This window comes from Prunus persica, chromosome G1, assembly GCF_000346465.2.
Source record: "Prunus persica cultivar Lovell chromosome G1, Prunus_persica_NCBIv2, whole genome shotgun sequence".
In the NCBI taxonomy this organism is placed as follows: Eukaryota; Viridiplantae; Streptophyta; class Magnoliopsida; order Rosales; family Rosaceae; genus Prunus; species Prunus persica.
In genome coordinates, this window is record NC_034009.1 from 45799000 (window position 1) to 45826782 (window position 27783).

Genomic DNA, 27783 nt, shown 5'->3' on the forward strand with positions numbered 1-27783 from the left:
TCAAAGTTCGGAGATATGGATCTCAGCCAGGTGAGTTGACTCGGTTTCACATCTAACCCATCTTCAATTTATTGCTTGCTATATTAGATGCTGCAATTAGAGTTACGATTAACACGCTCTTTGATGATTTTCGATTTTCTTACTTGTATGTATATATGTTTTTCCTTTGACTAGGGGTTTTGTTCACCTCAACTCAAAACTCATGAGTACGGTTGGATGACCATGCTTATGGGTAATGAGAGTGAACAAAACCCAAACGAGTTTATGCGCACTATACTCCTTTTCTCTTTAACACTTTTTATCCCATTGAATTTTTCTTGGCAAAGTTTTAACGATACAACATTAAGCATTTTCAACATGTTATGGACGATGGGGACAAAAGTTACATTTTTTACCAAACGTTTTAACGAGGCAAGCTATTATTGATGTGCAACTATCTAAACGAGAAAAATTTGTATATCATAGAGATAACAGTATTTTGCTACATCAACTAATCACGTTTTATTTTGTGCAAAAGTTATTATGCATATTATTGTCGTCATGATTCTTGTTCACAATTTATTGTAAAGTTAGAACTTTTATTGGTCACTTTTGTTTCAGATGGGTTCTCTATGTCGGGTCCTGCCCATCTTGCCAAATTGACCCAGAAGACGGCCAAGCCCACCCAATATTGGTGAAAATATAACAAAAATAAAAGGCTGCATCTATCTAACGAAGTAACGTAATATCGCAAGAACAGAGCACAGAAATTCTTCTTCAGAGAGAGAGAGAGGGGGAGATCTGTTATCTTCGGTTATGTTCATCCCCATAAGACACAAGCTATAGCTGAATTTTCCCGAAGACCCCCATTTACATAATATTTCCGAAGTTCAAAGATATGGATCTCAGCCAGGTGAGTTGACTCGGTTCCACATCTAACCCCTCTTCAATTTATTACTTGCTATATCAGATGCTGCAGTTAGAATTACGATTAACACGCTCTTTGATGATTTTCGATTTTCTGTACTATACTTGTATGTATATATGTTTTTAATTTGCATTTTATGTATTGTGGGTTAAATGCTGCGATTACGAGAGTTTTGGGGTATTACCAGATCTGGCTTATGGGTTTTGGTTGTTGAGAGGGTTTAAGCTTGCCCATTTGTTTGGTTCCTGAGAAAATAATGGGAAAGACTTGGAAAGTTAACTAACATTTCATTTGGAAATTTGCCATGCTATATATTATTGACGGAAAGACGAAAGGGAGAATTGTTGGAATTTGCTAGACAATGTATATGGTCATCTGTACCTTTTGTTTTTGCAATTTTGTAGATGAAGTATTTCCATTATTACGGTTTTGGCTGAATGGTGGATCTGTGATTTCAGATTCTCTTTAGGTGGATGTTGCTGTTGAAATTTTCTGAGCTTAGTCATTTGTTTGGTTGAGGAGAAAATTGTGAAAACTAAGGGGAAATTATTTAATAATCCATTAAATTGAGCCAGAATTATTATAATCTATATTCTTGTGATTATTTATTTTTACCTAAAGATCAATATGGTACTTAAGATGTCTGGTGTTGTGCAGGTGTTTAGTTCTACTCTGCATAGGATTGGAATTAAATCCAATTCTTGAATATGAAAGGTTTTATAGAAGAGGATCAACAAATAGGAGAAATTTTTTGTTGTTTAGTCACCAGAAGAAAGAGTTCAACTGACTTCTAAATTCTTCATTTTTAGAGGAAAATATGTCATAAGAGCATTGTATTTTTTATCATGGCTGCATTATTTTCCTTGAGAAGGACAAAACATCATGGTATGCATAATATGGAAGTTTCTTATCATTAAAACAAAAATATGAACGTTCCGTAGGATGCATGATACCTTTTGCTTTTTTTTGCCATTAAACATGAACTTCGGGTCTTATTATGCTGTAGTTGTTTAGTAATTTAGTATAGTAAGTCAGGAGTTCTTTTGAACGGATTCATGTGTCTAAACGAGTTATGATGCTTATTTGGTAGAATTTGAATTGCACTTTTCCATGTAATTAATTCTATTCTCCCTGATTCTCAACAGACGAAGAAGCCACACGCGCCACCAAAGCGCTTTGTGAGGAGCCAAATCCCGGACTCAATCCTCCACGACGTGGCTCTTAACGCCGCAGTAGCGCTGCTTCCCTCCAACTACAACTTCGAAGTCCACAAGTGCGTCTGGCGTGTCCGCTCCACCCATGCCTCGCGCGTGGCCCTCCAACTCCCGGAGGGCCTCCTCATGTATTCTCTGGTGCTCTCTGACATCCTCTCTACCTTCGGTGGCGCCTCCCAGTGCTTTGTTCTTGGCGACGCGACCTATGGAGCGTGCTGCATAGACGACCTAGCTGCCAAAGCCCTTGACGCTGACCTCCTCATACACTTTGGCCACAGCTGCCTCGTCCCCCTCCACGTCACCACAATCCCCTGCCTCTATGTCTTCGTTGAAATATCCATTGATGTCTCCCGATTAATCGAGACTGTCCATCTCAGCATCCAAAACCCTCACTCAAAAACCCTTGTCCTCGCTGGGACCATCCAATTCGCCTCTGCAATCCGAGCCGCCAAACCCGAGCTCGAAGCCCGTGGTTTCAAGGTCCTCAACCCACAGTCAAAACCGTTGTCCGCCGGTGAGGTTTTGGGCTGTACAGCCCCCAAAATCACACACAATATATGCAGAAACAGCAACCAGGAGGAGGAGGATAAGGAGAGCATCGTGGTTTTTGTGGCGGACGGGCGGTTTCATTTGGAAGCGATTATGATAGCGAATCCAGAGCTTAAGGCTTTTCGGTACGACCCCTATTTGGGGAAGCTGTTTCTGGAGGAATATGATCAAAAGGGAATGAGGGAGTCGAGGAAGAGCGCAATTTTGAAGGCAAAGGAGGCCTCAAATTGGGGTGTGGTGTTGGGGACTTTAGGAAGGCAAGGCAATCCCAGGATTCTACAGAGGCTGGAGAAGAAGATGAGGGAGAAAGGGTTTGCTTATACAGTGGTTTTGATGTCGGAGATTAGTCCTCCGAGAATTGCTCTGTTTGAGGATTCAGTGGATGCTTGGATTCAGATTGCTTGTCCCCGCTTGTCCATTGATTGGGGAGATGCGTTTAAGAAGCCACTGTTGAATCCGTTTGAGGCTGACATTGCTCTTGGTTTGATTCCTGGTTGGTGGGACAAGACTAAAAAGAATGATGTGGGTTGCTGTGGTTGTGCTAATGGAAATGGGGCCGCGGCTGGGGAGGAAGAAGCTGTTGTTGGGGATTATCCCATGGACTACTATGCTTTGGATGGTGGGGAGTGGAATTCATCTTATGTCAACAAGCCTTCCCGCCCTCTTAGGAGGGATTGTGCATCGGCTACTGCTGCTAACATTGAATAGCTGGTGAGTTTTGCTTTTTGTATATTTGTATTTGTATTAGAGAAAATTTTCTTGTTTTCAATCCCCATTGGTTGGTTCCCTGAATAAAAGCAAAAAAAATTACACACATCTTAATTTGAAGTACTACTATGTGCAGTTGGTTTGATGTTCTTGGGGCTGGAGTGTTATGAAGCTGGTTTGATGTTCTTGCGGCTGGAGGAAGCTCCTAGGGTCGAGGCAATAGGATTGCAGCCCCAGGATGAGGTTTTCAAACATTCTAAGTGATTGAATGGATTTTTATGAAAGAAAAAGAAATAGGGTTTTGTGGCCTAATGATGTCTTACAGCCTGATCTCCGATCAAAGGCCAAAATAGCCTATTATTATATTATGATGTATAATGTATAACATGCATGTTAAAGGCCACATGGCTTGGAGAGGTGCGGCAAGCCAAGAAAGAAAAGGGGCAGAGTTGGCCTATTACTACATTATAACATATAATATGCATGTTAAGGGCCACATGGCCTGGAGATGTGCGGCAACTCAATCAATTAGTTTAGTGGGGCTTTCTTTCTGGCTCTATGTCGACTTCATTTTGGGTTAAATAGGGTTGGCATCAAACCAGCCGATCCAACCACACCGGCTGAATCAAACCATATTTGCTGGTTTGGTTTGACCAAAGAAAGAGAACATAAAAAGATTGCTGCAGAATCTTTGGCCTCACCGATCTCGTTTGCTGTAGAACCTTGAAAGGTCATACAGGAAAGGTACGATACTCACAAATATACGTAATACATATACATCATATGTTTTCTGTGCGGTCTGTGGAGTGTTCTAGTTGTAAAAATGAGCTTCTTTTGAAAGCACATTAGATGGGTTAATGGAATTGTTGGGCATTGGTAGTTTGAAGTGTGCTATTAGAAATAAAAAGCTTTTTAAATAAAATAAAATAAAATTGAGTACGGGAAAATTGTAGTTGAAGATTAGATAACCAATGTGGATTCTATTTTGCTTGGTATCTGCTTGTTTCATGCTTGGTATTGGAAATATCATGATCTCTGGATAAATAGGCTTATAAATCTGTTGTTTTTCTGTTTGCTTCCTATATGTTTGTTAGAATGTAATCTGCTGATATTGACTTGTGTCAAAGATCAGACCATTCAATTATTGTATCATGAAATCTGGTTTCATTACTTCCACCTTTGGTGTGCAGAATGAGGAGAATGATCAAAGCAGCAGAGATAACAGGCTGCTTATTGCTAATATTATTATTATATTATTATTCTTTTGTATTTCTTGACAAGTTGGGTTTGTATTAACTGTTTAATAGGATGTTTGATGGAATGTTGATGTTTTGAAAGTATGTAGCAGGGTATGGTTGATTTGCGGACAGTATGTAGCGGATATGGTTGCCGCTTCATGGTGATTGAATGCTATTTTGATGCTTATGCTTATGTTGAATGCTATGTTGATACTTGTGAGCAGTTTATGTGTGATTGGATTTTTGATGTTTTGAAAGTATGTGGCACTGGCAAGTTAACAAGTGAAAAAATGGATTTGCATTAGGTACAAACTGCCCGAACTAAACCGACTATTAATTGTTTGATTTGGTTTGGGTTCCATTGTTGTTTTAGGCAAAACCGAATCAAATCAACCCATGGTAATCGGTTCAGTTGTGATTTGAGGGCAAAATGGAATCAAATTGGTCTGTGCCCGCCCCTATTGAGTACTATTTATTAACTCTGAAATTTTTTGTCCAGCTCGCAGCTCCCACGCCCCACCCCTTCCTTTTCACCTTCTAGAAACTCAAAACTCTGAAAATTTGTGACTAATAGGAAACTCAATTCAGAAGCTCAAGCTTTGGTGGCCATGACTATGTGTAATCGTCATAAACTCCACACCTCACACCTTGATGACCGTGAATATAAAGATTGCTATGGTTATATCACACAAGCCTTTGACTAGGGGTTTTGTTCACCTCAACTCAGAACTCATGCGTACGGTTAGATGGCCATGCTTATGGGTACTCAATTGATGAGAGTGACCAAAACCCACGAGTTTATGCGCAACATACTCTTTTTCCCTTTAACACTCTTTATCCCATTGAATTTTTCTTGGCAAAGTTGTGAAGAGAAAACATTAAGCATTTTCAACGTGTTATGGATGATGGAAATAAAAGTTACACTTTTTACCAAATGTTTTAAAGAGGCAAGTTATTATTGATGTACAACTATCTAAGCGAGAAGAACTTGTATATCATAGAGATAGTAATATTTTACCACATCAATCAATCACGTTTTATCATGTGCAAAAATTATCATGCGTATTATTGTCGTCATGATTCTTGTTCACGATTTTTATTATAAAGTTATAACTTTTATTGGTCACTTTTGTTTAATATGGGTTCTCTATGTCGGGTCCTGCCCATCTTGCCAAATTGACCCAGAAGACGGCCAAGCCCACCCAATATTGGTGAAAATATAACAAAAATAGAAGGCTGCATCTATCTAACGAAGTAACGTAATATCGCAAGAACAGAGCACAGAAATTCTTCTTCAGACAGGGGGAGAGAGAGAGAGGGAGATCTGTTATCTTCGGGGTTATGTTCATCCCATAAGGCACAAGCTATAGCTAAATTTTCCCAAAGACCCCCCCCCATTTAAATAATATTTCCGAAGTTCAAAGATATGGATCTCAGCCAGGTGAGTTGACTCGGTTCCACATCCACCCCCCTTCAATTTATTGCTTGCTATATCAGATGCTGGAATTAGAGATAGAATTAATACACTCTTTGATGCGTTTTGTTTTGCTCTGCTATACTTGTATGTTTATATGTTTTTCATTTGCATTTGATGTATGCTGGGTTAAATATTGGGATTACGAGGGTTATTTTGTTAATGCCGGATCTGGATTATGGGTTTTGGTTATTGAGAGGTTTTGAGCTTGCCCATTTGTTTGGTTGGTGAGAAAATAATGGGAAAGGGCTAGAAGTTAACTAACATTTCATTTGGAAATTTGCCATGCTATGTATTGTTGACAGAAAGACGAAAGGGAGAATTCTTGGAATTTAATATACGATTTGCACTTTTTGTTTTTGCATTTTTCGTAGATTAAGTATTTCCATTGTTACAGTTTTGGCTGAATGGTAGATCTGGGATTTCAGATTCTCTTTAGGTGGATGTTGTTGAAATGTTTTGAGCTTAGTCATTTGTTTAGTTGAGGAGAAATTTGTCCAAACTAAGAGGAAATTATCTAATCGTCAATTAAATTGAGCGAGAATCATTATAATCTATTTGTTGAAAATGAAAGGTTTTATAAAAGAGGAACAACAAATAGGATAAATTTTATGCTGTTTAGTCACCGGTAGAAAGAGTTCAACTGACTTCTAAATTCTTCATTTTCAAAGGGGGAAAGTATGTCATAAGAGCATTGTATTTCTTATCATGGCTTACATTATTTTCCTTGAGAAGGACAAAACGTCATGGTATATATAATATGGAAGTTTCTTGTCAGGGAGAAAACAATATGAATGTTCAGTATGATGCATGTAACCTTTCCCGCTTTTCTTTTTTCCATTGAACATGAACTTCGGGGCTTGTTATGCTGTAGTTGTTTACTAATTTAGTATGGTAAGCCAGGGGTGCTTTTGAAAAAACTCATGTCATGTAATTAATTCTATTCTACTCTCATGTGCAGCCACAAGGGGAAAACTATGCTAACCCAAAGACATGCTTCTTCCATGTTCTTTTCAAGGTCTAGCATCTAAACTTTTGTTGCGTAGCAATTCTCATAAAAAGAAATTGTTATTTACAAATGTTGTGCCTCCTTCACTGTATAACATTATGTTCCTTTTCTTCCACAGGCTGGGGCGTTGGCTTTTTACATACTTTCTGCCCTCTTCTTTGATAACTTTGTCATCATTTTTGTTGTGACTGTTCTTCTTGCTGCTCTTGATTTCTGGGTAGTTAAGAATGTGAGCGGACGCATTTTAGTTGGTTTGAGGTGGTGGAATGAAATAAATGATCTTGGTGAGAGCGTGTGGAAATTTGAGTGCCTTGACCAAGAGGTTAGCATTACCAGTAACAAAATTTCTGTTGTCAGCTTCTCTTCCCTTTTTTACTATGCTCAATTGCTTTAAAGTTATTCTACTACTGGCTCTGCTATCACTTGGCTGTCATCCATGCTGATCCTTCCTTGTTTGGCTTTAGTCATTGGCTCGGATGAACAAAAAAGATTCATGGCTCTTCTGGTGGACACTTTACCTCACGGTAAGAAAATAGGCTTTCAATATAAACTGTGGTGAGACACCAATTTTCGATTGTTCCATATTTCATAAAGATTGAGAAGATATATCAGGTGGTCTATACTGATAATTGATCAATTAAATACGATAGGATGTAGATATTACAAGTGTTGTGTAACTGAAATGCTTTATAAGCATCTGGATGGATCCATGATGATATGGATAATATTCATAACTGAAAAAGTACTTTAGAGTTCGTGTTGCGAGGTCCATTTCTGGTTTCATGTACCTGTAACCTGGAAGATCTGGATGCATGCATACGTGTGTACACATGTAGTTGTATTTTTTAGCTGTTTTAAATTCACAAGTTGCTGTTTTTCATTTTTGGGCAGGCTGTTGCATGGATTGTGCTTGGAATATTTTCTCTAATAAAGTTTCAGGCAGATTATCTCCTTGTTGTAGGAGTTTGTTTGACCCTCAGCATTGCAAATATTGTTGGCTTTACCAAATGCCGCAAAGGTACGGAAGCACCAATTTGACTTTGTCATTGTGCATATACAGAAATTCTCTGTGCATGAAACCTGTTCTTTGTTAAAGGGCGGATTTTGTATTTATATTGTTGATAATGTGTATGGATAACATGTCGGTACATTTTGTGGTTGATATGTTATCCACAGTGATATCGACACCTTATCAATACCATATCTACAGTCCATCCTTCGATAAAGAATGTATGTCCTGTCCAGAGAAGAACTATATATATAAAACATGTTTTTGTGTGTCGTGTGTCATTAAAAGGTTGTCTACATAAACTCAGGCATCTCTAGGCCTTCTCATTTTGAAATGTGTAGTGTACACCCATTTTGGATAGATAACATGAAAAACAATTCTAGTGCATCAAGTCCAGGTTATGCTAGATGCAAATCTTGCAGCCTCATAAAGTGAAGCAAATCCACAAAGAGAATATATTAAATGATGATGCTTGATCACACCAACAATTTTTAAAACCACAAAATCCAAACATAGAAATCAACAATGAAGCAAACCTGCAAAGAGAATCTATAAGAGAGAAGCATCAAAATGTTTTGATTTCCATGTACAAACATATATACAGGGGATAGAAAGTTAATATATAAAAAATGAAGTATGAATGTAAGACTTTTTTATTTATTGTGCTTTAGCTACTAAACTCCTCTTTATAAGGACTAATTCCTGCAGGTAACATGCATGTTACGCATACAACTGTGAGATAACATTACAAACATCCTTGCCATTCTGTAGACTACGTATACTAATTTTGTTTCCATGTTCGTGATTAAAAACACTTTCGATGTTCCTTCCAGATGCGAAAAAGCAGATCCAACAGTTTGCCTCCCAGACCATTGCCTCCCGGTTCTCATCAACGATTCAATCAGCATTCAGTGTTGTGTGAGTCACGCAAGCAGGAAGATGGAAATAATTTTTGTGGAATGAACTTGTGTAAGAGGCGTGTACATGATCACCATATTGACCGGCGTTAGCCTGGCTTCTTATTGAGCTTCTGTAGGGATACGAAGGTTGCAGATACAAAGTTTTTGTATGGAATGTTTAATATCTCTATTGGCATGTTTGATAAATACAGGAATATTCAGATTTGGACCATTAACTTTGGCTTTTTTGCCCTCTTTTTTAAAATCATAATTTGTATTTTATAGGCATATTATTAATGAAAGAGTCCCATGCACCAGAAGATGCGAAAGCAGTGTTTTCTTTAAGGTGCCAAATGCACTGGAACATTGGCTGCCTCCGGTGCCCTTTCCTCAGTTAAACCAAAATACAATGTTGGTGGCACCTGAATGTTTCAAGAATCAGACCCTAATAAAAAACCTAAGGAGAGGTCGATTGGTTGGTTAGTCTTGTGTTGGATGAGCAATAGAACAGAGGCATGCCATGGTTGGCAGTGTCCTCTCTCTTTTAGAGAAAACTTGTCTACACCGAGGATGTTACGGTGGTGGTATTTCAAGTCAAACACGTAATGTCATGCACTTTAATTTTGTCATATAACAATGTGTGATTAGTTTGAGATGCCATCATAGTGACAGTTAAAAATGTGACATTTGTATTCGAACTATAGATGAGAAGCCTGTTTTGTACCTTAGAACAACACCCTTTACTCTTAATTTTACTACCATTAGCAATCATAACTTCAAAGATAGAACTAGTGTCAAGGGGCACAATCCTTAAACTCATTGGTAGGTTTGGTAATGGATGTGTTGTGTCAAGATTATATATGTGTCAAGAATGTTCAACTCAAATTCAACCCGTTTAATAAACGTGTCGTGTCGGGTTGACCCACTAATTTCTCGTGTGGTTTCGAGCCGTGTATCGGGTTGACCTGCTAAGTAGTAGCAACTAGTAACTAGCGAGGTAAAAATGTAAACAAAAAAAGTTGAGAAAGAAATGACTATTCAAAGAATTTTTCCATGATCACAATAATGTGAGAATTGGCTATGATGCGTAAAGAAGCATGTATAAATATAAATATCAAATGATATATACATGTGAAATTCTACTTCTTTGAAAAACACCTTGTAGAGACATTATAAATATAAAATGTCGTACCATATAATCACAAAGTTATCATCAACGTGATGGATAAGGCACTAAAAGAGGAATGGAAGTGGCAAGAGTTTGAATCCCCTTTTGTGTGTGTGCTGAAGTCACCATTTCCATTCATTTTTAGCGCATTGGCTTTAGTGCATTGGTGGGTATCACACGGGTTTAATAAATGGGTTATATAGGTATTTTCATAGTTGGCGGATTGACTTGAAACCCACCTGTTTATTAAACGGGTCGACCCAAAAAGACCCAAATTTTTATTGTGCATGTTGAACCAACTAATTTCCCGTGTGGGTTTTGAATCGTATATTGGGTCGTATCAGAAAGTGCCATCCCTTTTAGGGAATAGTATCAATAAATATATATTTATATTATAACATGTTTTCAAAATGTACTACGTGGCCGTATTACCTTAATTTTTTATAATCACTCGCGAAATTGGACTTTCTATCATGCACATACAATTTTAGGGTTTAAAAAGAATTACCCCGAATGTCTTGTGTATCCATGTATTTATAGGCTCTTTGTGTGCTAGGGTTTTGGGAGAATATTTCTTATTTGGTTAGAATTATTTTTATCCAAAAAGATGATAGGAATTACTCCATGAGATTTGGTGGAAATTGATTCCTTAATTTAGGGAGATATTCATATCTTAAATTAAAGATAATTTTCCTAATTAAATAAGATTTAATTAGAGTAATTAATTGACCTAAAGAATATTCTTTTTTCATGTGTCATCTCCTTATTGGCCTGCGAAATATGTGTTCCCACATTGGCATATCTGTATTGGACAAACAATAGTATACTTACAAGATTCTGTTACAATTAACTTATACATCCACTACAAAATTACGTCACTGCAATAAAATTAAACACAATTACGTATTGAATTGAGCACAAGAAGTGTATATGGTTATCACCATCCACGAATCCAACCTCATATCTTCTCCAACCAAGTGTACAAAAATAAGACATGACCATTGACCAGTTTATACAGTATATCCATATTTAATGAAGGGAGTTGAAGTTTCACTCCAAAATCAGTTAGCAATGGGGAAAGTAGCCTAATTCCTTATAAACTAAAACAAGATTTCGTAACTTTTCAACGTGAGACAAACACTCTTAACATTTAACTTCATGCATCACCTCGTTGAAGGGAAGGAAAAAAAAACTGCAAGATTATAGAATAGTGGACTCTGATGAAGTAGATCTAATTTAAAAGATTCACGATTGGGAAAAGATTATGTTTCCTTTCTTGTTAGAAGATTTGATAGTCTTTACCTCAAATTGTCTCATGAATATTTAATTGTTTGTTTTGATGGACGACTCATGGACTTCGATTTACAGCTATTAATGACAAAAATCATTACCGATGATCTTCTATTGATTGAATAAAAGAAAAGATACTTGAGCAATTGAATCAAAGCAAGATTTAAATAAACAAAACGAGGAAAGTTGATTTTCATCAACGTAGCCAATTCACTCAAAATTTTCCGAGAAATCTGAGATGAAACTTCGATTAAAAAATAACCCTAATTAAACCTCAACCTTAAAAACTAAATAAAACCCTAAACCTAGCATATACTACAAGTCTCCAAAATTATAATCCCGAAACCTATGAGTGTTGGTCTGCATTTACTTTCTTGTTCTTGAAAAACCAAGCTTAAGGATTTGCATAAATGGGGGCTTGTGTGAGCTCTGTGTCCAAACGTACAAAGGGCAAGACTAGAAAATCTTCGAAAACACCATCGCCGCCGGAGCAACAATCAACAGATAAAACGGTTGATATTCCAGAAGTTGATGAACACAGCAGCAATGGATTGGAGAAAGGAAATGGTGTAGAAAATGGAGGCGGTAAGGAGCAGGATGTTATGAGTGAAAATGGCTCTCTGCCTCAGTCTCAAATCTCTTTGCTTGATGAGACGGTATGATTTAATACTTCTTTAAGCTCACACTAGAGCAATCTCACCCTTTTCTCAAATGGTTTTATTTTCTTAACTTTTAACATCAATTTCATTGCTTCATTAATTTTTTTTTTTGGGGTTTTTTTTTTAAAAAATACAAGCGCTCTTGTACTTTAATATAATCTAAACTACGGAGAGGGGAATTCGAACTCGGGTGCAGAGTGGGAAGCACATCCACTCTAACAAACTTAGTTAAAACCCATGTCTACTTCTAGTTATTAGTTCACTGATTTCTGTACCATTTTTGTTGACACTTATCAAGATATTTAAAGCACGTTTTATTGTTTCTCATTAGTCTTTTTTTGGATTTTTTCTGGGCTCATCCTATGCAAAAAGCATAGTTTTGACCAAGATATTTAACCTTTGAATTAAATGTGTCTCAATAATTTGTTAATACCTTCTTTTTCTTTAGTTAAAAAGTTCTGATTGATGTATGGATGACACGTGCAACTTGTTTTTGTATTAATTCATGTGTTTCATATTTAGATTCCTTGGATTAGTATATGTATGACTCATAAATCAAACATTTATATTGATTTGAACATATTATATATACATTTTGCAATGTTTTCATTGAGGCATCTATCATTTTTAAGTGTTAATGGAACTTGACCGTGCCACTACTAAAAAAAATGTTAATAGGCACATGTATATGCATATGTAATGGAACTCGACTGTGGTTTTGGTGTCCAACATATTCAAACTCAATTTGTAAACACTAATATTCATGCATGTGTCGTTATATTCATTGGTGTCTTTTTCTTTTTTTGTAGCTAATTATCAACGTGTTTAATTTCATGTGCGCATTGTATATTGTATTGTTTGTAATATAATGTGTGAATTAATTGGCAGGATGATTATCAATTTTCACCAGAGGACATCCCCACATATCGTCCCCCAAAGGCATTGGATACCATATCCGAAGAATCTGAAAAGTCTGATGTAGCTAGTGGACTTCAAAGAGCATTGTCGATGAAGGGGAATGAGTCAGTTAACGGGGGAGATAACAATATTATGCTTCAGGAAGATCAAGGGGTTTAGAAGTCCTAAAAAGTAACATTTCGACTATGGTTAGGCGAAATATATGAAAATAATTTTATGAATTCAATAGGTAGTGGCAGCATTTTATGAGGCAATTTTTTTAATTACGTAAATCTAAAGCAAATAATTACCACCTATACTACTCCCTGTTTGAAAGTGCTATGCTCATAAGCCGATTTTTTTTTTTAGGTTGAGAAATTCTGGGATTGCATTTATAACTTAGCTGAAAAAGCCACTAATCACAAAAAGTCAATACAAACTAACTGCAAAGGGCTATTATAATAACGGAGCTATCTAATATTAAAATTAGGACAATTTGGGGCTCCTCTACTAACAATCAAGCATGATCGCGAAAAAATTATGGCACAGACATTCCAAATAAGAGTGCACACTTAAAACAACTAAAAATAGATAAGACTTGAAAAAATCAACCCATAACGTGTTGAAATTCTAATGTTTGGACATATAGTTTGAAGTTTTGTCCTGGCCGATCTAAAATAAATGGCTTAACATGATTAGAGAAGGGAAGTCTTGGAACCTAGTGTTGGACCAAAAGGCCGTTAGGGAAATTTTAATTAATGTGCTTAGAGAATCCTGAGGAGATTTGCATGTGATGGTTTTCAAACGAGAATTGAGAAATCAATGTCAGCCGAAGGAGTGAGATTTGCCTGAGGAGATTTTATCAAATCCCGAATTAAAGTATATCTTCTCCGAATTTGACCTCAAACATTGGAGGCCAAACGAGGAAGGTTTTCAAGTTGGTGGCATAGGGTCCAAGTAATGGCCTATTCGTAGGCTGGTAAGAGCTCTATATATACTCCAGTTGAAGAATAGAAGTTATTCTTAGAAGACGTAATAGGTTAACTCAAAAATACTTTGACCCTCCTTCTTGATTTGATGGAGGAAAATAACTTGGAATTTAGTTAAATGTCAGGAATTGAAGAGGAGAAATTGATATTTACATTGTTTGGCAACTTAAGCAAGGAACTTATTAAATGACATGTGGAAAAAAATCGTTGAAATCGGGGATTGAGATTTTCGAGTTTAATTTTCGCTAAAATATGTCTCATTTTGCAATTTCTATTGTCCAAAAATTCATTTTTCCATGTAAAAAGAACAAAATTCGATATACATAAATCCAAACACTGAAATTATTAATTGTCAAAAATGTAAACACTGAAATTATTAAGAGTGCTGCTAAACGAACACTAAACTTAACTGAGTACACTCTATAATCTAAGTTAACCTTAATTTTTTAATTAAAATGTAAAAAACTAAGTACACCCTATTTAACTACCAAAAATAGCCCTAGTGCAACACTCTAATACCAATCCTAAACCAGGTTTCTCTTTTTACATGAATTTGTGCCCTCTTTTCAGATTTTGGGTTTCATCAAAATCTTTAATTTCGTAATACCAATCCTAAACTAGTACTCCCTGCGTTATTCGTGAGCACCAAGCAATACGAAGATTTTTCTACGTCTGACAAGGGTTGAATATAGTGAGTAAGGTATACTTATTAAAATTTTATTTGTTTCACAATTCAATATATCCTTTTTGGTCATTTTATATTATGGTAAATTAGTAATTCAATAAGTAGTTTGATACTAGGGTGTACTCAGTTAATTTTAGGGTTCGTTTAGCAGCACTCATTAGTAATTGTCATAAATCCAAACACCAAATTATTAATTGTTATTGAAAAATTTTATGTAATTTTCAATTAATTCATTCCAACATAAGGTAATTTTTTTTTCTTGGGGTCAAAAAACACTTTAACGTTTTTGTGCTAAATATTGACATAAGCATAGTGGGTTAGCTATGTAGCACTACTGAACATGCTCGTTGGTAAAAGGTGAATTAGGTAAATAAGGGGAAAGAGTGGCCGAGGCTAGCCAAAAACAAATGTAAAGTATATTTTGTAGCCCATAAGTCCAAGCCCAGCCCCCTTTGTGAAGAAAAAACCATTTCCACCCAATTTGGGTAGCCTACTTTCAACCTACTGCCACTATTACCATAGTTGTCTTTTAAGTAAGGTTTTTGGAACTTACAGTTGTATAAAATATCTGGTGTAAACCAGTCGTATTTCCAGTAAACCCAATCCAATAACACTCAGAAACACGTGCAATTTTAGTATTTTAACTTTTTTTAGAGAAACGTTTGTAAGGTCTACCACATATTGTATTTCAATTATTCAAATTTTATTTTTTAGGTATTTCTTCAAAGATCATTTATGAAAAAAAAAATTCACTTGAATATGACTCTATTAATAACTTGGTTAATGCTTATTATTTGGTGTTTTCTTCAAGTAACGTGTTTGTCTATTTTGTTGGTCAAAATTAGATATTTTAATGGTTTTCAGTTTGTCTTCTTTTTTGGCAAAGATGACCTATAAATGAAGATTTGAAAATAGACGTTCGGATCGTTCAAATAAAATTTGTAGTAGACTCTCCAAAGTTGTTTCTCAAATAAAGTTATTTGAGGGAATCACTTAATAGAAGGGGATTGTATGCACATAATATAATTAGTCTAATTAATTAAGGGTTAGTATAAAGTTGTAATGTATCTACTGCCTTTCTTGGCTATAATCCGAGTGCTTGTGTCTATTTAATTAGGTATGCGCACTTGGTTCTCGTGAAGAGCACGGTTCTAGCTAGCTACCACCATGTCCATGCACTGCGTGATGCATCATACCAACAACAACGCACTAATATTTGCTCTCCATCTCCAACGTCCACTTTTATGGAAAAATTACCTCAACAAAACAAATTTTAACTCTGCTTCCATTCCATAGTGCCATGCATAGCAAAAAGATAAAAAGGTGTTGATGTACGTATTGGACTAATGATGTTACTTATATTCAAAGTTGATTTTAACAACCATTAGTGCCTTTGGATATCATTCACAGTTGAAGAAAAATGTGGAAAAGGCATTGGGAATGGTCGTATGGAAATAATTCGAGTTAACTAGAGTCTCCATCTAAATTAAGAGTATCATTGATCTAAATTAAAAAGAGAAAAGTTCATAAAAGGAGAAATTATAGAATATTATGGTATGATCACGTGATACATCTTGTATATGTGTTATAATATAGGTGAATAATGGGGTTTATTTTCCCCCCTTACTACCGTATTATACTATAATCACTCTTAAAAAAAAAAAAAAAAAAAAAGAGGTGGGGGTGGGGCTGAAACATAACTTCTTATAATGTTGTCAAATAAAAATTGTTAAATTTCTATTTATGGCAACTTGACATTTCGTAAATTTTTTAAGTCTATTCAAAATATCAAATGTCATATTATATTATTACACATATATCTATCTCTTTTAATTATTTAAATGAGGCCATATCATCAATACAGTTATTTTTTTTTCCCAAAAGAATGATAAATTAGATGTCAATTTCGACATCAAGCTTGTTCCCTTCAAATTCATATAGTGTTTGAATATTCAGTTGAAACATTCTCCCTAATTTATACCATTTCATGTTCACGTGAGAATTTAGCAATTTTTAAGAGACTATTTAAGAGTAATTTTAGTTTTTTTTTTTTGGTTGGTATTTTGCTTCTAATTAGGATTCCTTGTGGTTCTAGGATTTGAGGTTAGTATTAATATAACACCACATGTTTATGATAGCGTGTTTAGTCTTAATGGTTAAAATACTGAGTTGATTTCCACTTCATAAACGATTGTATCGAGCCTAATTAGTGACTAGTCCTTATTGGAGTATAACATGTAGGAAGTTAATCTGTCAGGAAGACATTATTATGGCACTAACCACTCAATTAGGCCCACACCACAATGTCATCACATGATCATGACTGCTGTTCATTTTTTAGGTCCTTATTCAAGGTTTACCTTTACAAAAAATTAACCAAATCAGACAAAATTAAGTCATCTATGAGCATCCATAATGGACTCTCTAAACCACCTCCTTAAATAAAATTTAGAGAGGAAGTGAGAAAACCCATCTCCAACCATGCTCTCTATCCAACTCTTAAAACAGGAAAACCTGTAGGAGCTCCTAAATTTGAGAAGAGAGAAAGGACTCCTAGTGGATCCCTAGAATTGAATGCTTCTTTACTTTAATGTTATTTTAAGTATTTATTTAATGCTACATATTTTTATTATTATTTTATATGAAGAATGAGCATTTATGCTAAACTAAAAAAAGAAATAAATCATTTATGATTCCATAGACTAGGGAGTATGGTTGGAGTTGAAATTTTATAAGGAGCTCCTAAAATAGCTTTCTAGTGTTTTTAGCTAAATTTTAACTAAAAAGTAAGTAGCATGATTGTGGATGTTCTATTTGTGATAAAATAAATATACAAACATGATATTTGTTTTTATAAATAATGAAAATATTGACAATGATAATCAAATAAAACGATTTTAATTCGGCTAAGTTTTTACAAAGATGTTCCTTGAATGATGACCTAAAAAATGAAAGACTCTAATCATGAGATGATATCGTGGAGTGGCGGCCTAAGCGAGTGGTAGCTTTGTATTAACATACTAACTACTTGTTTGGACTTACTCCGCGATATAATTTTATAATATGAATTGTTCAATTTTTAAGTCCTTATTAACTAGATAGTGGAGTGGGCCACAACATTGTTAATGTCTTGTTAACTTATTAACTAGTGAGTGAAGTGGGCCACATCACTGTTAGTGTCGTATTAACTTACTAACTAGTTAGTGGAGTGAGCCACAACACTGTTAATGTCGTTTTAACTTATTAACTAGTTAGTGGAGTGGGCCACAACACTGTTAGTGTCGTGTTAACTTATTAACTAGTTATCACTATATATAAAAATACTAAAAGTTACATAAATGATATATGAAAATTGATAGAAGTTACATTTGGCGAAAGCAAAATAGGCGAGTACAAACAAAGTTTAATTACAAATATTAATATTTAAGTTTATTATTAAGTTTACCATATGCAAAACGGTTGTAATTTGCATTTTAAACGTTGTGGTTGACAAATGATTAGACAATAGCGTAAATACACCTGAGTACATTGCTGTTTTGCTGCGCTAGAATTTTTTTTTGTTTTTTTGTTTTTGACAAACGATAGGATATTTACTAAATAATTTTTACAACATGTCAATATACTCACAACACAGTTACACCACAGCAATGAGACTAGTGAATATGTATCATTCCATCTTTTGCTTTAGTTTCCCTTTAGTGGCTCAAATTTGTTTGTTAGTTTTTTTGGTCAGTAGTTTCTCAGAAAGTTATATGTGTAGTGAACTAGGCTTGGGTTATTCTAGATGCAAAGTTGGCTACAACTTCTTTCTGTATCTAGGCTAGGATTATTCTAGAGGGTTAATTTGCTGCACAAACTCTCTGTGTGTAGCTGTTTCCTTTCGGCCTCAGATTTTGTAGTTAGCTAGTTGAATATATAGGCCTCCATGTGGTTCGTAGGTGGTGACGTGGGGAGCTCCCACAGAAGCCAGAGCCACAGAGCTTTAAAACCTCGAATACAGTCAGCCCAATTCACTCCTCAATTTCTCTCTTTTATCACTCAAACCTCTCTCTCTCTCTCTCCCTCTCTCTCTCTCTCCAGTGTGTTTGGTGATGGGGGTTCATGAGATTTGTGATGCTTTGCATGACATGAAGCCAGTGTTGTTAATGGTGGCGGTTCAGTTTTCATTTGCTGGGGTTAATATTTTCTACAAACTGGCGACTAATGATGGAATGAGCTCAAGGATTCTTGTTGCATATCGCTTCATTTTTGGAACCGCCTTCCTCCTTCCTATTGCTCTTATCTTTGAAAGGTGAATATTAGTATTGCATTTCTCTTCTTTGATAGAATAAATTAAAAGTTCTTTCCATCTTTTGCGTTTTTCAGAACGAAGAAATATTCAATAATGTCATATTTGCTAGAGCTTTCCCTAATTGCATCATGCGTGCTCTGTTGATGACGTGGTTTCAGTAATATCTTTCAGAACATTCAATAAGTTCATCATATACACACGAGAAGTTTCCTTTACAAAAACACACTGGGAAAATAAGAACGAAAAGAAAAGAAAAAAGGAAAGGAAAGGAAAGAAAAGAAAGGGAAAAGGAAATCAAATCCCAAGTGCTACCTTTTGACATTTTGCCACATTGACCACTTATATGTTTCAAACCAATTGGTGTCCAATTTGTTTTATTTACATGCAGGAAAAGCAGGCCAAAGCTCACATGGATGGTGCTCTTGCAAGGATTTTTGTCTGGCTTATTTGGGTAAGCAACTTATCCCTGCGCAATTGTGTTTCTTCAATCTTTACCAAAATCATTTTGTTCTGGGTTATAATTATATGAAGAAACTTTTTACTTTTATTTTTATTGAAATAGTATAAAGCATATATATATGACATCCGGATGAGAGAATAACTTATATATGGAAATTCTCCTCCGTGGATGTCCAGACGTTATTATCGTGTGGACGTCGTGTATTTTCTATTACCCATCTTTGCTTTCCTTCATTTTTACAATGACATCCCCACGATAATAATGTATGGACAACCATATGAAAGAAAAACTGTGTACATATATATTTTTTATTTGTATTGTGCATATAGAGATATATTAGTGCTTACAGTTGGTAGTCCACTAGAAATAGAAGCCAACTGTGGCCATTGCAATCTCTAAAGTACGCATGTCCACAACTTTTTACGTGACTCTTGTTATCTTCTAGGCTTTCAAAAAGCAACATGTACAGTTGTTGACACAAATAAAAAAAAAAGATATAGCTAAAAAGATTCAATATTAATGCAGGGGATCATTGACACAAAATTTGTACATTCAAAGCTTAGCCTTGACATCTGCAACATTTGCTTCTGCCATAGCCCAACTCATCCCAGCCTTAACTTTCGTCTTCGCCATCACCTGCAGGTAAATTTATGTTGGGTTTGGTTTCATTAAGGATTTTATATTAATAAATTTTTTACTTGCCGGGTACAGAAGTAAATGTTATTTTAACTCTCTGCATAAATTGATGAATTGTGATTGGTTTGCTTTGGTTATATAGGTTGGAGAGATTGAATTTAAGAAGTATAGCAGGGAAGGCAAAGGTGTTGGGAACATTAATGGGAATTGGTGGAGCGATGGTTCTGACATTTTACAAAGGTGCGGAGATCAACATCTGGTCTACACATGTTGACCTTTTGCATAGTAGTCAGCAACAAAACAACCACTTGGCAGCATCAGCTCATGCAGACTCTGGTAATCGACTATTGGGCTGCCTACTGTCCTTGGGGAGCTGTTTTGGCTTTGCTTTATGGCTCATTATTCAGGTGACACATTCACATACAAATTTAGGGGTATAATATAAGCGCTTTTATTAGAAGACTGTTGAAATTTTTGTTAAAAATTCAAGAGTTTTCGAGAAAAGTATTTGGAAGTGCAGAGATCGTTTTCATGACTCATAAGCATTTTTAAATTATTGTGTCATACTCAATATTAGAATTGCTTTTGATTGTTAGAAAACACTTTTAGGCCCCGTTTGGTTTATGGAATGAATTTGAGGGGAAATCATTTATCATGTCATTTCTCAATGAATGGAAATAGAAGATTCATTTCCCATGTTTGGTAATGCTGGAAAAGCAACCGGGATATATCACTTTATTTCCTTTTCCATGTTTGTTTTGAGTAGGAATGGAAAACAAAGTTTGTATAAATTTTCAATTATACCTATATTAAATCAAATAAAACAAGAATGTATTGAATGATATATTATAATTCTAAATTGTTAATGGGGATAAAATGGTCATAAAAAATCTGTATTTAATGTTAGCTCATTTCCCCAAACTTTCCCATGATGAGGGAAAACAAAACTCAAGTTGGGAGGATGACTTCACTTTCTCCCCTACTTTCTCATGAGCCAGGCAACGATTTCCTATACTTAGACTTACCAAACATGGGAAAACAATTGATTTTTAATTCCCAAGTCTCCTTTCCCATGAACCAAACGGGACCTTAGCCCTTACAAAAGCATTCCTAAACATGCCCTAGAGAGAAAAAAGAAAAACCCCCTTTCCATTCCTCCCTATCCGGCCATGACACTGCCAAAGCTCAGTGCCCATGAAATTCTTATTAGTAATATATATTATGATCACATTAGACTAATACATATTTAGTTTTTTTTTTTTCTAACATTTGTTTTCTGTTTGTGCAACAGACTAAAATGGGGGCGACGTACCCTTGCCACTATTCAAGCTCTGCTTTAATGTCAGCAATGGGGTCAATCCAGGCCGTTGGATTTGCCCTCATCAAGGAGAGGGACTGGAGCCAATGGAAATTAGGTTGGAATATTAGGCTTCTCACAGTGGCATACGGGGTATTACCACCCTAAGCTTCTTCTACTATTTGTTGTTCTTAAATTTCCATCACCCTCATCTAAAAATATTGCGATTTGATCTTATATATGTAGTCAATTAATAATAATTGAATATGGCTATGCTCATGACTTTTTTTTATGTAGGGAGTTGTGGCCACTGGGCTAAGTGTGACATGTATTGCTTTGTGCATACGCATGAGAGGCCCCTTGTTTGTATCTGTTTTCAACCCTCTTATGCTGGTGCTTGTTGCCATTGTTGGGTCTCTGGTATTGGACGAGAAGCTGCACCTTGGAAGGTACTATATATACCACTTTTTTATGGAACTGATTGATCGATCTCTCAACTAGGGCCGACCTTGAGATTCTGAAAATTTACCATAAATTGATGTCGTAAAACAATAAAAGTAATGAACGAGAAATATGTAATATACGTTTGGGGCTCTGCTTGCATTTGAATTTAATTATTAATTTGTTGTTTAATTTGCAAATAACAGTGTGTTAGGAGCAGTACTGATAGTGTGCGGCTTATATGCTGTGCTGTGGGGTAAGGGCAAAGAAATAAACAAGAGTCAATCAGTGGCGCCGTCTGAAAGCTTTCATCATCAAGATTCTGGATCAATTGATATTGTTATAATGCCTAACGGCATGAGCAGCAACAATGAGGGCCTAACAAGTAATAATGCTCCAAATACCGTAGAAGAAAGGAGGATTTGAAGAAAACCCAGCTACAATAATGTGATAACAGAAATGTTAATTATTGTAATGTTTTTCTGGGTATCCCAATTCCAATTACCCAAATATTTGGGAGTTTTGGTATTGTTCCGTGTATAAGATATTGTATATAGATCCATCCCCTTCAAGTAAATTTTTGGGGAGGTTATAAATATATGTATGTTAAATATTTTTATACAAATAATATTAAAAGAGAGAAATTCTAACATAAAATCTCGCGCGTAAAGGTAACTAATTAACTGTTTGAGTTACATACTCCTTGCTATTTTTTGATATTGTAACAAATGAATTATATTCTGTTCAGTGACCAGTCATGCTAAGTTTTGGGCCTATGGGCAACTTCTATCCATTTAGTTAAGAACAATGGTACCCTTATTACTATTTCTCTTAAATTTTTTTAAAACCAATTTTGTTTTTATTTTTATTTTTATAAAACCAATGTGGCACTATCACCTTATGTAATAGTGTCTGCATGGGGTGTGAAACATTAATATTGTTCCAAATAGTTTGTGCTTTGGAGCTCTCATAAATTATTTTCATTGAGGGTTTGTTTGTGTTGGGCCTACTGTGTTCGTGTCACATTCAACGAAAGAATCTTGGTTGATTTTTCTCTAACCATGGATACTATGCACTCGAGATGATTGGTTTAAGACATTCCACTCCCATGACATGCTTTTCATTAGCATCTCCAATCGATATGTTAAATTATTACGTGAACATGAAATGATAAAAATTAAATGTTAAAATTGTTCTAGCCGAATAGTCAAATCCTATCATACATAGATTTGAAAGCTAGAAGAGATATGTCAAAAACAACATATCAAGAAACTGGATGTCAAATATTATTTTAATATTTTTTCAGTCATGGACCTCACTATCATTTACTCTCTTTTAAAATTTTATGCATCATATGGGTCTCATTTGCTTTAAAAAATATAATTAAAAAATATGATATTTGGCATTTCGGGTGGAGTTAAATTTTTTCCTCAGTGTTAAATTGTCACATAAGCCATCAAATTTTAACATTTTGTATTTGACATCTCCCTTGGAGATGCTCTAATAAGTCCTCTGTTTGTTCACCCATTTTTTTCATCAGCAAGCCCAAGAGTTGGCTGTGAGATTTTGCATGAGATTTTACGATTGTGCCACTATTGACAATGAAAAACTCCAACATATTGAGATAGTAAAATGTAAAATGCGAGCCAATATTGACCTTAATCAAAACGATTATGAATTGGGTGGGGAATTGGCCGAATATAGGTTCTTTTTTTAGCCTCAAGAAGAGGGCTTTCTTTTAATAATTTTTGGACCAAATTGCCCCTTAATAAGTGTAGACAAAGAAATTTTGGTGCAATAAATTCCATTGACAAGAAAAATAATTAGGGTTCGGTGGATTAAATCGTGGGCCCCGTAATTCGCCCATGTGGCGTGTGACTCATCAAAATCGGATTAGTTGTCAAAAATGACAAATGGCGACATCTGACGGAGTGCATCAAACGGTTCAAGATGAAGACAAAATTAAAGGAAAGAATCTTCTGTGATTGACTTTGATTTAAATCAAATATTAATCAGGTTAATCAATTAAAGATAATCTGGTTAAATTGCCAGATTATGGGAATTGATTTAAATCAAATCAGAATCCCACAAATCAAGGTTTTAAATAGGGAAAGTTATTTAGGTCAAGCAGCCGACAAAAGCCTATAAATAGGAGGCTTCAAGACGAAAGGGGTCGGGAGAAAAAAACCTAGCACTCAGAAGAAACAGAAAACTCTCTGCATTCTTCGCCCTACTTTGGAAGAGCCACCAAGCACAACAAATACGTGCCGGTTCCTTCACCATAGAAAAATCCCAAACACCAAACAAGCTTCGTGCTACCCGTTTGATCAAGATCAAGTCTCTACGACCCTTGTATCAAACACAAATTTTCTTTAAACACTTTGGAGATCGAATCAGAGGATTCAATACAGAGATTGTAACCCTAAATTTCATTAATACAAAATTATTTTGTACACGTGTTCTTGTCTCGTTTGTCGCAGGAAATTCGTGTTTACAAATTTGGCACGCCCGGTGGGATCATCTCTGCCTCTCATCTCTTTCTCCAGTTCCAAAATCAATCAACACACCAAAAACGATGGCTTCCAAGAAGATTCAATCCGTCCCCTCGACGAGAGGCAAAAGCGTGAGCGCCTCCTTCTCAAGTGGAGATTCTGCTGGGGTCGTCACCCGGAGCAAGGCCAAGGCGATACCCGCAACTCAACATGTTACTTCCATACCAACTCAAGCCAAGGCGAAAGATGTTCACCGAAGGCGCGAACCGGTTATCAATTTGGCCTCATTGGGGCAAAAGAAGAATACCTCACGAGCGGATGAGAGAAACTCTCGGAGTGAAGGGAGGAGTTTTTCGGGTTCGAAGAATTCAAGAGAACGCTCACTCTCTCCTGTTTCAGACGCTGACTCGAGCACATGCTCATACCATGGATCCCCGCCTGACGATCAACAGAAAAAGCTTACCTCGGCATCTGTAGGTGAGTCTTATTCTATGGCTATGCAGGTCATGGTGACGGGAGCTATGTCCATTGAAGAACAGCTGGCCCATATGAGCGAAGCGGTCACCAAACTGACTAAGATGGTTGAGGAGAAGGATGCGCAGATTGCTTCTCTCATCAACAACAAGTGGGAAGTGCATCAGGATAAGGAACCTGGTCAAGACGCACACAAGAAAGGACCACATCATGAGGCTGAATCCAGCGAGAAAGGATTAGGTCATGAAACAGAGTCGGGTGAGAAGTCGCACGGAAAAGGTGACGCTGCCTCGGTGGGTTCTTTGTCGGTCCAACAACTTCAGGACATGATCGCAAACACCATCAGGGTTCAATACGGAGCACCTTCCCGAGACACGCTCATGTATTCTAAGCCATACACCAGGAGGATAGACAACTTGCGGATGCCAACAGGATATCAACCTCCCAAATTCCAACAGTTCGATGGAAAGGGCAACCCAAAACAACATGTTGCACACTTCGTTGAAACATGCAATAATGCCGGGACAGAGGGTGACCACCTGGTGAAACAATTTGTTCGTTCCTTGAAAGGAAATGCATTTGATTGGTATATAGACTTGGAGTCCGATTCCCTTGATAGTTGGGATCAGATGGAGCGAGAATTCTTAAACAGATTCTATAGCACTCGTCGCACTGTGAGTATGATGGAACTCACAAATACCAAGCAATGGAAAGATGAACCTGTCGTCGATTACATCAATCGATGGCGCTCGTTAAGCCTGGATTGCAAAGATAGGCTTTTGGAGTTATCGGCGGTTGAGATGTGCATTCAAGGAATGCATTGGGGGTTACTTTACATTCTACAAGGAATTAAACCCCGCACGTTTGAGGAGCTAGCCACTCGTGCCCATGATATGGAGTTGAGTATAGCTAGTCACGGAGGAAAGCATGAGCCCGTCATGGAGCAAAGAAAGGAGAAAGTCTTTGGACAAAGGACAGATAAGCCTGTCAAGAAGCCTACTAAGGAAGCAATGACAATAAACACCGTCCCCGTCAAAATCTCCACCCGAGACAAAAAGAAAGAAGTCAAAAGGATGGAGCCATCTCGAGAAGTGGATAGACGTCGACGCACTTTGAAGGAGTTAGAGGAAAAAACGTACCCCTTCCCTGACTCCGATGTTGCAGGTATGCTCGAGGACTTGCTTGAAAAGAAGGTGATCGAATTGCCGGAATGTAAGCGGCCTGAAGAGATGAACCGAGTCAATGACCCTAAGTTTTGCAAATACCACCGAATTGTCAGCCATCCGGTAGAGAAGTGCTTCGTGCTGAAGGAGCTAATTATGAACTTGGCTAGGCAAGGAAGGATTGAGTTGGACATTGACGAAATCGCAGACGCGAACGTTGCCACAATTGTGTTTGGATCCTTCGATCCAATGCCACTGCCCGCATTGTCGAAAAGATTGGAATTCCAAACAACAAGGGGCATACGCCAGGTGACTGATCCGTGTACAGAAGAAGTGGCGGGCAAACCGAACAATCAAAGTGGTGATGGCTTCGTTGGTGACTCATCTTTCGATGACAATGAAGGATGGACGCTCGTTACCCGGCGGAAACCTCGTACGAAGCGCATTCCTCAAAGACAAAATACTCAATCAAAGAGGGAGCGGCGAAAAAGGAGTTCGCACAAGCGCTCTAAAACCAAAACCAGAATAATGGTGAAGAGAGATTCTGGCCAAGAAAATGGACCACTAATCCAAGAACCACGAATTCCAATTACGCTAGAAGAATACTTTCCCAAAATGTTCTTCGTAAGAGGACCAACGGAGACTGTTCATATGACAACTTGCTATCAAGTAGGTGACGAAGATGTCTCGGAATGAGGATCTGAAACTCATGAAAAGCAGAAGGTCCTAACACAGGTAGAAGATTCACCATCGCACTTCAATATTGAGGAAGTGGTGGAACTTCCTGAAGCAATACGTATAGCATTGGTAAAGACGTTGATGGATCTCAATATCCATCCAAATCAAATAAGAGAGGCCAAAAAATTAGAGCCTGAGTCTCGAGACCGTGCTATCTGTTGTGCGACATGTGCTTCCATCACATTCACCGATGAAGATCTTTTGTTAGGGTCTAAACCACACAACCGTCCGCTTTTCGTGTCCGGTTATGTACGAGAACAGAAACTCAGTCGCATGCTCGTGGATGGAGGTTCAGCAGTAAACATAATGCCTAAATCCACAATGATAAAGTTAGGCATCACCGTGGACGAATTGTCTCGAAGTCGTCTCATGATTCAAGGCTTTAATCAAGGAGGGCAAAGAGCCATGGGCATGATCAGAATTGAGCTCGTGATAGGCGACCTAAAGTCAAACACCCTATTTCACGTAATTGATGCTAAGACTTCCTACAATCTTCTCTTAGGAAGGCCGTGGGTACATGAAAATGGGATAGTACCTTCAACTTTACATCAATGTTTCAAGTTTTACAGAGGTGGAGTGAAGAAAATCCTAGGTGATGTCAAGCCATTCACTGAAGCTGAATCCTATTTCGCCGACGCCAAGTTCTACATCGATGAAGACATGGCATCTGAAGTTATTCCCGTTGAGGTTCACTCAACTGGCCAGGCCATACCAAGAAAAGATGAGCAATCAAAGTGCCTTTTCGCTGAAGAAAATAGCTGTAACAAGCCAAAAAGCACTGCCTTTGGACAAATGGGATCACCACCGATAGATTCACGAAAGGTATCTATCCCTGTTCTTCGTTATGTCTCATCATCCCGAAGGAAGGAAGGTCAATCCCCATTTGGAGAAGAAGTGAAACCAAGGAAGTTAGGGAAAAGTGACATGAAGTTCTTGAAGGAGTCTACAACCATGCCTTTACCCAAGTTGAGCAATTCAGATGTGTCGAAATCTTCAGTACCAGGGTTCGTCAGACCATTACAAGATGCAACAAGATGTGAATATCTTCCGGTCAAAAGAACTAAAGAAGGTTTTGATCCTAATGCTTATAAGCTCA

At 36.8% G+C, this 27783-nt stretch overlaps 3 protein-coding genes across 7 annotated transcripts; all 3 read left to right on the forward strand.

Annotated features, from left to right (window-relative positions):
- LOC18789979 (diphthamide biosynthesis protein 1) lies at positions 629–4868 on the forward strand. 4 transcript variants are annotated; one of them, XR_002271958.1, is made up of 4 exons: positions 629–892; positions 2053–3381; positions 3515–4122; positions 4569–4868. XR_002271958.1 is itself a non-coding variant. In XM_007222086.2 (3 exons), exons 1-2 carry the CDS (start codon positions 878–880, stop codon positions 3376–3378), a joined length of 1341 nt encoding a protein of 446 aa, XP_007222148.1. In that variant the 5' UTR covers positions 629–877; the 3' UTR covers positions 3379–3381; positions 3515–4839. The 4 variants fall into 4 exon arrangements, 1 of the variants encoding a protein (XP_007222148.1); XR_002271960.1 differs by having other exon boundaries at positions 4727–4868; XR_002271961.1 differs by having other exon boundaries at positions 3551–4122.
- On the forward strand, positions 751–9327 carry LOC18791240 (Golgi apparatus membrane protein-like protein ECHIDNA). Of its 2 annotated transcripts, none has more exons than XM_020565251.1 (6): positions 751–892; positions 7052–7108; positions 7218–7421; positions 7564–7623; positions 7991–8117; positions 8942–9327. In XM_020565251.1, exons 1-6 carry the CDS (start codon positions 878–880, stop codon positions 9028–9030), a joined length of 552 nt encoding a protein of 183 aa, XP_020420840.1. In that variant the 5' UTR covers positions 751–877; the 3' UTR covers positions 9031–9327. The 2 variants fall into 2 exon arrangements, with proteins under 2 accessions (XP_020420840.1, XP_007223546.1); XM_007223484.2 differs by lacking the exon at positions 751–892 and adding an exon at positions 5809–6057.
- LOC18792799 (WAT1-related protein At1g25270) lies at positions 18140–22489 on the forward strand. The gene is made up of 7 exons (XM_007224773.2): positions 18140–18986; positions 19375–19437; positions 19972–20088; positions 20225–20489; positions 21374–21532; positions 21677–21828; positions 22027–22489. Exons 1-7 carry the CDS (start codon positions 18787–18789, stop codon positions 22244–22246), a joined length of 1176 nt encoding a protein of 391 aa, XP_007224835.1. The 5' UTR covers positions 18140–18786; the 3' UTR covers positions 22247–22489.